This window comes from Spermophilus citellus, assembly GCF_964194105.1.
Source record: "Spermophilus citellus genome assembly, chromosome: 2".
NCBI lineage: Eukaryota > Metazoa > Chordata > Mammalia > Rodentia > Sciuridae > Spermophilus > Spermophilus citellus.
Genome location: NC_138183.1, coordinates 152,991,585 through 153,003,873, shown reverse-complemented (window position 1 = coordinate 153,003,873; position 12,289 = coordinate 152,991,585). Strand labels below are relative to the sequence as shown.

Here is a 12,289-nt window from a genome sequence, read left to right as displayed (position 1 = left end):
CACACCCCTTCCCTGCCACACACTCCTCCATAACACCAGTAACCATCTGACATGCTATCCTGCTTATCCATTTATTATGAATTCTCCCCTCTAGACTTGTAAGCTCCAATAAAAGCACATTTACTTTGTCCATTGTTCTATGATGTGCCTGGCAAAAAACAGGCAAACATTGAAGGGATGAAAGAAATGCCAGTTCCAACCCCCAAAATACTGTGGCTGCACTGGAGAAGATTTTCTTTAGGAGGCTGAATTCTAATAGCATGAAAACCAACTAGAACAGAGTGGAGGCACAGGCCAGTATTGTTGGAAAGCCATTATTTTAATGAAAACTTCTTCACCTGTGCTGACTGTACCTCCCTCTCCAAGATGACTTCTTTCCTGTTGAAAGCCAGTACTTTACATGCCCCAAACCAACTCCCAAATCCAGCTGTAACTGTCTTTCATGTTCACCAACTTCAGCTTTCACACTCCAGAGGGTAGAGCACTGTGTGGAGGCAGGGTAAAGAACTGATAGGGAAAAAGTGATGATGGCATGTCCCACGCTTAGTTCCTGGGTTTCTTCTCAGGCTAATTCAGAACCTCCAAAATAAAGTCAAGTAACACAATAGCTTGCAGGTGCATCACCAGCTGTTTAGAAAGTGTGCCTAGACAGCTGACGTGTGGCAGGTGTCCTCTGCACCTGTGGAAGGGCACTGCACAGCATTTTTTCCAACAGTGATAAATAAGCTGCAGGATGAGCTGTGCTAGATAGAGCTGGCTAGTGAGTCACCCACTGCTATCGCTGTGGGGCCAGGCCTGCTTCATAGCCCTCCGTCTTCATGTCATTGAGCCCCAGTTCCTCATTTTGGTCAAAGGTGCGCTTATAACGTTCCACCTTCATCTCTGGATCTTCTTCAGGTGCATAGACATTCTGCAAGGCCAAGAACAGACAATCAGTGCCTGTGCAATCCCACCATTCCTCCTCCCTCAGGGAGCTACCAACTCCCACTTCCCTAAGAACTTAATGCCCTCCAATCCCTAATGCCTAGGCTCTACTAGGGGGCAGCAACAGAGCTCACAAGAGTTAGGAGTGGGACAGCCTTCCTCTGCAGAGGCAGGGAACAGTCTACCTAAAACATTTTACATCTGTACTTTCTTATGAAAAGTGTGGCAATGGTCTTAATCATGGAAAGAACTTGTAACAATTTTGTCTGAGCCTGTTAGGTGCTCAATAAATGTTAAAGTAGGGTTGAGGCCCTGGGTTCAATCCCCAGCAACACACACACACACAAAGTTAAAATCTCCAGCAATCACCAGATTAATTCCCCAACTGGCTTAAAACCTCTCCGTTTTCCCATTTTGGTCTCTGGATAGGACAACATTTCTCCTCACTCTACATAATCAGACTTGCAGAATGATAATTCCAGAGTTGGAGACAACAGCAAAACCAAGGATGAAAGGAGCCTAGGAGAACCTGTTTTCCTTTCTTCACATAAATTTAAAGCTCTTCCCACTTTCCCCCCTTTCTCCTTTATCTTCTTTCTTCTGCATAAGTTCCTTAAGGAAGAGCAGTCCATTTAGATTCCAGTCTTTTTAGTTTCTGGGGATATGATAAATATTCAAAGATCAGAAAATATATCTCCAGCAAAAATCCAGGAAGGCCAAGTGCCCCACCGGGTACGGTGGCACACACCTGTAATCCCAGAGGCTTGGGAGGATGAGGCAGGAGGATCACGAGTTCAAAGCCAGCCTCAGGAAAAGCGAGGCACTAAGCAACTCAGTGAGACTCTGTCTCTAAATAAAATACAAAATAGAGCAGGGGATGTGGCTCAGTGGTTGAGTGCCCCCAAGTTAATCTCCAATACCCCTACTCCCCCCAAAAAAAAAATCCAGGAAGGTCTACTGTACCTGCAAATAACTGTTTCCTGCTGGATCATTCATAATAAAGTGGGCCTTCATGTTACCCTCAATGATCTACAGGAAAGAGAAAATACAGCAAGTAAACTTTACACAGCTCCTGACAGGAAAGAGCTATAACTGCCAGACAAGGGCCAACTCAATCTACATTTCAGAATCCCCAAAAGTTTTGAAATTAGGTACCTCTGGAAGTAGAGCAGAAAGGAATTAAAATAAGAACTGCTTGAAAACTACTTAAGAAACAATTCAATACTCCCAATATCATCTCCTACTCACAACAGCCAATAATTGTTTTTGTTTCTCTGGGGATACTACCATAGGAATGTGTGGACTGGAAGACACTGAACCAATTAAGTAGAAAAGAATCAAGAACAAGGAGGTTAAGTGAATATACACTTATTGGAAATAGGCATACACATATCCCAGGCCTCTTCCCATACTCAGCTCTCAGAGCACTGCCAGACACAACTTCATGCTCCGGACAGAAAGGAAAACAGCCACTGATGGGTCTCTGACTAGGCCCAGTCAGAGGAAAGCCCTAACTATACTGGGGCTACCTGGATAAAATAGCTAAGCTAAAGCCCCTTTCAATGAGCCTCATGCCAATAACACTCACTCCCACTGTCCTCTACTTGTAAGCAGTCAATGCTTACCAGACATCTGAGCAAAGTGGCTGACAGAAACTTAAATGGGGAAAAGAGAAGGAAAATAAAGGAAACAAACTATGTGGGAGAAAAAATACGCTCCACCCCCAATGCATCAATGTTCTCAAGAAAAAAACAATTACATCCTTAATACAAAATGCTATTTTAAAAAGGCAAGGGAATGGGCTGGGGTTATGGCTCAGTAGTAGAGCACTTGCCTAGCATGTGCAAGGCACTGGGTTCAATCCTCAGTACCACATAAAAATAATAAAATAAAGGTACTGCGTCTAACTACAACTTAAAAAAAAAGGCAAGGGTAGGACAATCAGACACCCCCTCTACCCAAAAAAAAAAAAAAAAAAAAAAAAAAAGCTCTTCAAAAGTAAAGACATTAACTCAACCAAAAAGGATGGAAAATAAAGTTGAAGGAATCTTCTAGACTAGAACAAAATACTAATAAAACAAAAACAGAGTAAAATAAATAAATTACAGCTGGGCACAGTGGCATATACCTGTAATCCCAGCAACTCAGGGGGTTGAAGAAGGATGATTTCAGATACCAGGCCAGCCTGAGCAACTTAGCAAGATTCTGTCTCAAAATAAAAAATAAATAAATAAAGAGACAGGGGATGTAGCTTAGTGGTAGAATGCCCCTGGGTTCAATCCTCAGTACCAGAAAAAAGAAAAATAATAAGCAAATTACCCAAGATCAGACAAGTAGGTCTAACATCTAAAAGAACAAATAGAAGGCTATCTTCCAAGAGAATAATTCAAGAAAGTTTTCTAAAACTGAACTACGTGAGTTTTCCAATTTGAAAAACCCCACCAAGTGCTTATTAGCACAGTAGCTGAAACTTATCTCAAACAAGGCACATCCTGATATCGCATATCACAGAGGACAAAAAGATTATAAGAATAGATCATATATGAAATTCTCAATAGCCAAACCAGAAACTGGAAGACAGTAGTGCAGTATCTTCAAAATTCTGATGAAAAATCATTACTATCCTAGAATTGTATTCCCAGCAAACAAACAAACAATCCAGTGTGAAGGTAGAATAGAGAAATTTTCAGACATGATAGGTCCTATAAATTGTATTTCCCATGCATTCTCTCAGGAAGCTACTGAAGAAGATGCTCCAACAAAATAAAGGAGGAAACCAAAAGAATCCCCAACATAATTGCTTAAATGTGGCAAGAGATAAAAATGTGGTCTCTTGTTCACAGGAACCTCAGGACCCTGAGTACCAACTGGCCAGTTGGTACTCACCTGGTCCAACTTCTGGCTGAACTCCTGCAGTTTCTCCGACTGGCCAGGACTGGAACTGTCACCGAATGTGAAAGGGTTCTTGGTTACCTGCAATAAATGATATCCAAACTGTTAAAATCCTGGCTTAATGGTTAGTAGGCCTGCCATAAACCCAAGCAGAGAGTTGTAGCTGGTGCCCAGTCAAAAAAAGTGTGGTCTCCATTTATCCCACAGCACTTTGCTGACCTATGCAGCCATTCTAGGAGTTTATGGGATCAGTCTGCCAAAAAGGCAAAAACTGGTCACATGAAATGAAATCTAGAAAACTGCTCTTACAAAATTTAATCCTAATTTGGAAAAGAAATGCAAAGAAAAAATATAATTTCCAAAGACAAAATGCCTGACAACAGAATCAATTAAGTAAAATGATCCATCAAAAAGATAAAATATAGGGGCTGGGGATGTGGCTCAAGCGGTAGCGCGCTCGCCTGGCATGCATGCGGCCCGGGTTTGATCCTCAGCACCACATACCAACAAAGATGTTGTGTCCGCCGAGAACTAAAAAATAAATATTAAAAATTCTCTCTCTCTCTCTCTCTCACTCTCTCTCCTCTCTCTCTTTAAAAAAAAAAAAAAAAAGAAGATAAAATATATAGTCATTCCTAGGAATCCACATGGGATTGATTTCAGGACACCCCCAGACACCAAAATCTGTGGATGCTCAAGTCTCTTACATAAAATGTCACAATGTTTGTGTAGAACCTATGTACATCCTTGTGGATATTTTAAATCATCTCTAGATTACTTATAATACCTAATACAAAGTAAGTGCCATGAAAATAGTTATTATACTATATAGTTTAGTGAATGACATGTTCAATAGAATTTTTTTCCCAAATATTTTCAATCTGGTTGGATACAGAGGACCAAATATACAGATTAGGTCAACATACACATACATGTATGTTAACAAGTTTTAGGTCCTGAAAGGACCCTCATACCCTATCTTACAATGAAATAAATGACTTACCCAAGACCTCAAAATAAATACACCGTCCCAGAGTCAGGCCTAGGAATTTCCCTTGAAAACTTCCCCAAAACTTCTCTTTAAAATCCAAAACAATAATTAAGATCTTAGACCAGCTTTAAAACAAAGAAATCCCCAGTTGTCAGCACCAACTGACATGTTTTCAAGTCTTAAACCAAAAACTAAGATGTTTGAGGTCTTCCAGGTCCTTTTCCCATATCCACATTGCTGCTATGTACTATACTCAAGGTACTCACCAGTTCCCGGATGTCTTTCAGGAGCCCCTCAAGGGTGGTGAACTTGCCCCCCAGGACAGCCATTCCCATTTCAAATTCCAGCTCTGGGATTTCCACACTACATGTCTCAGACTGTAAAATGAGAGGTCAAATGAAGATCTGTATCAGGGGTTAGGGGGACAGCTCAATGGCAGAGCACTTGTCTAGCATTAGCAAGGTCCTGGGTTCAATCCCCAACATCATAAAAGATAAAAAAAAAAAAAAAAAGAAAGAAAGAAACTTTAAATTGGGAGTACAGAAAGCCAATCAGAGGCCTCCCAGATTAACACAAGTGATAATTTGGGGGCAATTTCAGCTGTCCCAGTTTTCTCCGATTCAGCTAAAGCTTGACCACCAAAATGAAATCAGTTTAACCACCAAATCATCTTAACCACCAAAATGAAATCAGTTTAATAAAAAGAAGCTGAGTCATAGCTCTATGTTGTCAGGTATCCTGTCTACAGTCACCTAATGAATCTGCAATTCCAACCATGAGATTACCCTGCTCAGGGATCCTCAAACCCAGGGAAGTAAGGGGACCCCTAATGTCCCTGAACATTGTTTTAAAAGATAATGTCTCCTACATAAAGACATTTTCCTGAGCAGGTTGTTACCTTGAGAAGGTCTCTGGTCATGTCTGAGGGATCTGTGATGCAGAGTGTGATTTTGGTGCCCAAGGGTTCTACGGCTCCTCCAGATTTCACCTATAAAGACATTAATCAAGAGCAAGAGCAGAGAGAGCCTCATCCAGTGCCAGGTCTCCCTCAGACTTACATACGGACCTCCAAACTGGCTGGCTAATGGCTACCAATGACAGAACCTTCTAAACCAACAGGGACAACAGCTGTCCAAATCACAAACACCAAGAGGTGTCAGGAGCAGAGTGCCCAGGCTCAGGAGCATACCAAAACTTAGCCCAAATTGCCAAGAAGCTCTGAATTTACTTTTTAAAGAAATCTGACACTTGGGGGTTGAAAGGGACTTTTAAGCATTTATTCCAGTCCTTTCACCCACTGCATCCAATGTGTAGATCTCCTTTATAATGTTCTGCTTAAGAATTTAATCAGCTTATGCTTGAATACACTTGGGGAAAGGGGATTTATAACCCACCAAGGCAGCCCAACCAATATTCAGACAATTCTTCATTATGGAATCAAAACCTGACTCCTTGAACCTTCACCCTTCTGAGAAACAGATCAAAATCTTTCTCTCTTCCATATAATCAACATTTCATGTCTTAAATGAGTTATGTTATCTCTAATTTTTCTCCTCTAGGCTAACTCTCAGCTCCTTCAAGAGCTTCTTACCCTTCACTAAGCATCCCCCATTTCTTCCATCTCCCCAGTCCTGAAGCAGATTTAGGAAGAATCAAAGTTATAAAGGGGTTACCCTTAAGCCAGTCTTCTTCCCAATCTATAGAGGCCACTCACCTCATTAGTCCGATGTCCACAGTTCTCACAGTTGGTGGCCATGATGATAACTTCCTTAAAGTGGGGGATTTCTGGAAGATGGAGTTAAGGAAATTTGCTTCCAAGAGAGCAAGACCACCCTCTGGGGAAAAACAACGCCAAACTGCACACAGACATTGGACATAGGACTATAACTTCTCACACGGGGCAACATAACTCTAATAGTCTCCAGAAGAGGGCTGGTTGAAGACATGGCTCAGGCCAGATAAAGGAGCCTCAAGGCCACGGCCTAATTTTCTCTTTGAACCCAACGGTAAGGTACACAACCTAATCAAAGACAACATCCTCCTCATATCTTGGAATAAAGCATGGACTTTTCTTGAAAGAATGTTCTCAGCCTGAATGTAACCTTCATGCCTTAGTCAGATGAAGAACAACCCAACTGCTTGACAAAAGATACGTACTAGCTTCATGTTGGTCTGAGCAGGGGCATTGCATTCTGGGCAGTTTGTGTTGAACTGGAGCACCTGAAACAAAATTCAACAACTCAGAGTGAGCCTCCCAGGCAGGATGCTCAGTCTACAGACATTCAGTTAGCAGGCTGGTGGTCACCCATGTTCATGGCAATGAAAAGAAAAAATTAACAACATCAGTCTCAGCCCACAATGCTGCTCCTTTCTCATAGGAACCAACATGACTCACTTCATTTCTGAGATCTTCCTCTTCTGGCTTCTCTTCTGGTGCTTCTGCCTAAAACAGCAGAGATGCAAATCACAAGTTGACAAGTAGACCTCTCAGCCAATGAATATTTCCCTGCACCTTGCCTCAGTGGGAGAAAAATGCCCTCACTCAATTATATCAGATGCCTACTCATGAATCAGAAAGGAAAGCCAGAAAGTAAATCTTCAATCAAGGAAAGAAAAGGCCTCAAGACAGGATCACAGGTGCTTATATCCTTTCTGTGAAGTTTACCCTAAGTCTTGACATGAACTACATGAAAGGCACAAGCAAGCTAACAGAGGACAGTAACAGCTACAAAATAAGTTTCCACTGACTCCAAGCAATCCTGGAACCAAGATAATTCCAGAGCATTTTTCTGGTTTCTTCAGTTCACTTACCTGGAGCCCCAGCATCTCTTCCTGCTGTAAGGTCCGGTTGTAGTGTGTGATCACCAGGGCATCATCTTTCCGGGGAGCATGTGGATTTTCTACAAAGCTGTTCCCTGAGGGATCATCAATGATCTAATAGATGAGTGAAGAGAGAATAATTCCAACATGAAATCATACAACCCTCCACCTACCATAAGATCACAATGGAAAAATCCCAGTTTTAATTTTCTCTCCTCCCTTAAATGAAAAGCAACTACAGTCCCTCAATACTTACCAGAGTGAAAGGGGAGGCCACTTTCTTTAGCTCCTTCAGTTTGATGATGAATTCATCAATTCTTTCAGCTATGGCTTCTTCTTTTGCCTGTTATGAATAAAGTAAAAGCAGCCTCAGCCCTGGTGGTATACTTTATAAGACTGAAGTTTATGGGTGCTGCCAGGAGTTTTATTTTCTCACTCATTCCACCACTTAGTGCAGGTACTCATACCAGGTTAGGCATAAAACAACAATTAAATCACAGTCCTCTGATAGAGCTCTCTAGCCAGTCAGGGAGACAGATGACTAAATATTTTACATTATTTCTGTAATAATAAATATAAGATATATTAGAATGCCCAGAAGCATAGATAATTCAAGGGGATCAGAAAGGGTACTTCTGAGATAACATTACATTGTCTGAGATGAGACCTAAATATACACTAGGAGACAGACATGAAAAGGACAAAAAGTACAATATATATAACATCCTGGCAGTTACACCCCCAACTGTATGCTTGGCCAAAAAGTTCCCCCACAATCAGCTCACCCTTCTTGCGGGTTGGTCCTGCTCCAAGCCAGAGATAGCACGGTTGATCAATCCTTCAACGGTGGTCAGAGCTTATAAATAACAACAAAAGACAACACTTAGCTCTGTTATCAAGTGCCTATATGACTCTAAGCAATTCACCTGAACTCTCGGAACCTTGATTTCCACATCTGTAAAAGGAGGCCAGCTACTAGGTTCCATTCATTTCTGATAACAGTGATGCTAAAATTCTAAAATAAGAACAGTATGGTCTTACCATTACCTTTTACTACCCTAAACTGTTTTACCTAAGCCTTCTGTTCATGTTAAACCAATGAAAAATCACAATGATTTCATGGTCAAACTCATACAAAAGCCACTAGGCCTAATATCAGGTGTTCTGAAAGAAAATGTGTAGGAGGGGGCTGGGGATGTGGCTCAAGCGGTAGCGCGCTCGCCTGGCATGCGTGCGGCCCAGGTTCAATCCTCAGCACCACATACCAACAAAGATGTTGTGTCCGCCGAGAACTAAAAAAAATAATAAATATTAAAAAATTCTCTCTCTCTCAAAAAAAAAAAAAAAAAAGAAAAGAAAATGTGTAGGATTCCAATATATGTGATTCCAATACATCCAATATATATGTCCAAGTCTCTAACAGTCCTAATCTTAAACTTACCTCCCTTCTGGCTGAAAGCTGGAATTTCAAAATCCAGCTCAGGTATCCTGGTAGTGGCAGAGTCGGTCTTCACCACTTCTCTGTTCATGTCCTGGGCATAAAAGAAACTTGGTCCAAACATGTCAGCAGGACAGCTTCACCTAAAGAAATAACCAGACTATCCCCCTCCATCAGACCTCAACCTAGTTGTTTCTCCCTCTCTCCACCTGGGAGGGACCAGTCAACTCCTTCAGAACAGTATACATACATATGGTATGAGCCAGACTGCCTAAATGGTGAGAATACTACCCATAGTAACTCCTGCTCATTTCATAATCTGACAAACTCCCACTTTAACAAATCTTATCTCATGTAAGATGACAGTAACACCCCTTTTTACAAAGGAGGGAACTAAGGCTTAGCTTTTGGGGATTTATTCTGGGTGCAATGACCTGGGACAGAGATCTGACTCCAGTCCCCATGCTCTGTTTGGGATAGTGAGGACCTGCTTTAGGCTCCTCTCACCTCCAGGTCCCTGACACTCAAAGCATAGCGCACTCCTTGGTCTTGGATCCTGCCCGCCGACTGTATCTCCGTGTTGCTCCAGCCACAGTGTTCGCAGGAAAAGGAGCTCACGATTATTTCTTTGAAGAAGGGGATCTTCGTGAGCAAAAGTCGCGTCATGCCCTGGGGAAGAAAAAAGCAGGGAAGGAAATAATGAATGAATTCGCGTTCCCGGCACTTCTCCCGGGTGCGCCTCTGAGTTCCGGACTGGACCCACCAGGCTAGTAGCCGACCCCCTTTCCTGCATCTCCTAAGCCCGACACTACGGCCTCCCGAAACCACGACCCCAGCCTCACGTTGCGGTAACAGTTCATGCACAGCGACTCGATCTCGGTGGGCTGCTGCTCCTCGTCCTCCGCGCTGATGGGCCGGAACAAGTGCCCCTCGGAGGGCGGCCCGGCCGGGGCGGGCGAGAGGGCGGCGGCAGCCCCCGGGGGCCCCGGCTCTACAGCCCCGCTGGCCGACATCACCCCACGCGCAGCTCACGCCTCCGCTTCCGGCTTCGGTTGCTCTCGAGGCCCCACCTCTTCCGCTGCTTTTGATGCCCCACTTCCGCTAGCTGCCGTCCCCGCCCCCCATCCCACCCCCGGGCGCCCTTTCTTAAAGGGGCGGCAGACTCTGGACCCTGGGGTAGCAGTGTCTGACAAGGTTTTCCGGTTTCCGGAATTACTGGGACTTCCTGAACTTCTATAGTGAGCAGGATACACTTCAGCTCGGCCGTCACTTTCCTCAAGAGTTGCTCTCAGATGTAGGACAGTTTTTTCGCAATGCATTCATGGCACAAGAAGCCCAACTAGTGGTCCATAAGTCTGACTAGGAGAGCCATGTTGGGAAGGGGACTGGCCTGTCCCCGGGAATCCTGGAGGAGGTGCGGTCATAACTGGACTTGTGTCTATCTATTGTTGGACCAGACGCTGCTTGGACTCCAGGACCTCTGTTATGCTCTATGTCCCGCTCTCGGATTGCTCAGTTTCTTCCCTTGTCTCAGTCTCCCAATCCCTCATTCCGTTTGTGCTCTTCTCTAGCCCTAATTTCTGCCCTTTTTAGCACCTCCGCAAATTCTAGTCTCAAAATCATAACCATTATTTTTACTCCCAGTCCCCATATCCACCACATTCAACTCACGTCTATGTGTTTCCCACAAAAACACTCTTTTTTTTTCCTCCCTCCCCCAACCCCCCCAAGCTTTTCTCCTTCTCCCTATGCTGGGACCACACCCTAGTTCTGTAGCTGAAAGTGGCTAAGTCCTGGTGTCAGGGATGACTAGTCTGCTGGCATGAAGAACCCAGATTCATTTAGATTCTGCTGAGAACCCTGCATAGGCCAGGCTGAGCCATGAGAAAAGGGTGTGTTGGACAGCAGTCCAAAAGAAAGGGAGTGTGTTTACCCTTTTCTCTCACCCCCAAGTTCATAAATCCCAGTTAATATAAGATGCCTCTGAGTGAGTGAGTGTGTGTGAATTGGAGGATTAAGAGTTTGTGGGGGGCTGGGGATGTGGCTCAAGCGGTAGCCCGCTCGCCTGACATGTGTGCGGCCCGGGTTAGATCCTCAGCACCACATACCAACAAAGATGTTGTGTCCGCCGAGAACTAAAAAAAAAATAAATAAATAAATACTAAAAAATTCTCTCTCTCTCTCTCTCTCTCTCTCTCTCTCTCTCTCTCTCCCACTCTTTCTAAAAAAAAAAAAAAAGAAGAGTTTGTGGGGCTGAGGACGTGGCTCAAGGGGTAACGTGCTCGCCTAGCATGCCCGGGGCACTGGGTTCGATCCTCAGCACCACATAAAATAAAATAAAGATGTTGTGTCCACCGAAAACTGAAAAAGAAAAAAAAACTAACTCTCTCAAGAAGGTCAGTCCCAAAAAGACCTTTCAGATTCTGGAGCAGTAGGAACAAAAGGGACAGGCCACCTCCAGAGTCTCAGGTCCACCAGGCCACAGCTTCTGCAGTGACAGCCTGTATTCCATGCATACCACCCTGTAGTAAGCAGACTGTTGAACAATACAAGTGCAGAGGAAGGGTCTTTAACCCAGCCCTCACCCCAATGTGACACACATCCGTTGTCTAGCCAAGAGAGCTGAGGCAGAACCCAGCCAGAACCAGGCCTTTTTTGACAGACCATGATTGGAAGGGATTCCATGAGAAAAAGCAGCAAGGGATTGGAGTGGGTGATGTATGTGCTTTGGGAACGGTGATGAGGTCGCTGCTCTCAGACATGGTCCAAAAGAGAGTCACACCAGGCCAACTTTCATCGTAAGCATCTATTTCTTTTGAGCCAGAAGTCTAGATTTTGGCCTGGCAGTTAGGAGAGAGGGGCTGGAAATGAGGAGGACATATAATACGCTCCGGAAAGGGTTTAAGAAGACCCCACAGCTTGAAGGGTTCAGCCCCTTATTTAGGTTCAGAGCTAAGGAAATATGGGCTCTGCCCATCCCATGGCTGTCCCCCACCATTCATACCAACCAGCATCACAGCCAGCAAGGATATACACACACCACCACATGCTCTCCCCCATCATATTTTCCTCCTTGCTCTCTAGAAGACAAGCACTCCTCTCTCTGGACCAGCTGTAACTGTGACCATCAGGCAATCAGAAGTGACAGGAGCCAAACTCTGGGATATAGTGGCACCATCTCATAAGGCTTGCAGACAATCTCCCACACACACAGGGCCTCTCTC

The 12,289-nt window shown here is 44.0% G+C and overlaps 1 protein-coding gene across 1 annotated transcript; it reads right to left on the bottom strand.

Annotated features, from left to right (window-relative positions):
• Positions 1-300: 300 nt before the first annotated feature.
• On the bottom strand, positions 301-10,133 carry ZPR1 (ZPR1 zinc finger). The gene is made up of 14 exons (XM_081261519.1): positions 9,908-10,133; positions 9,573-9,734; positions 9,069-9,159; positions 8,413-8,483; positions 7,884-7,970; positions 7,619-7,741; positions 7,203-7,250; positions 6,961-7,027; positions 6,522-6,592; positions 5,706-5,795; positions 5,074-5,184; positions 3,811-3,897; positions 1,888-1,953; positions 301-910 (listed from the first exon to the last, which is right to left on the bottom strand). Exons 1-14 carry the CDS (start codon positions 10,076-10,078, stop codon positions 776-778), a joined length of 1,380 nt encoding a protein of 459 aa, XP_081117645.1. The 5' UTR covers positions 10,079-10,133; the 3' UTR covers positions 301-775.
• Between the last annotated feature and the right edge of the window lie 2,156 nt (positions 10,134-12,289).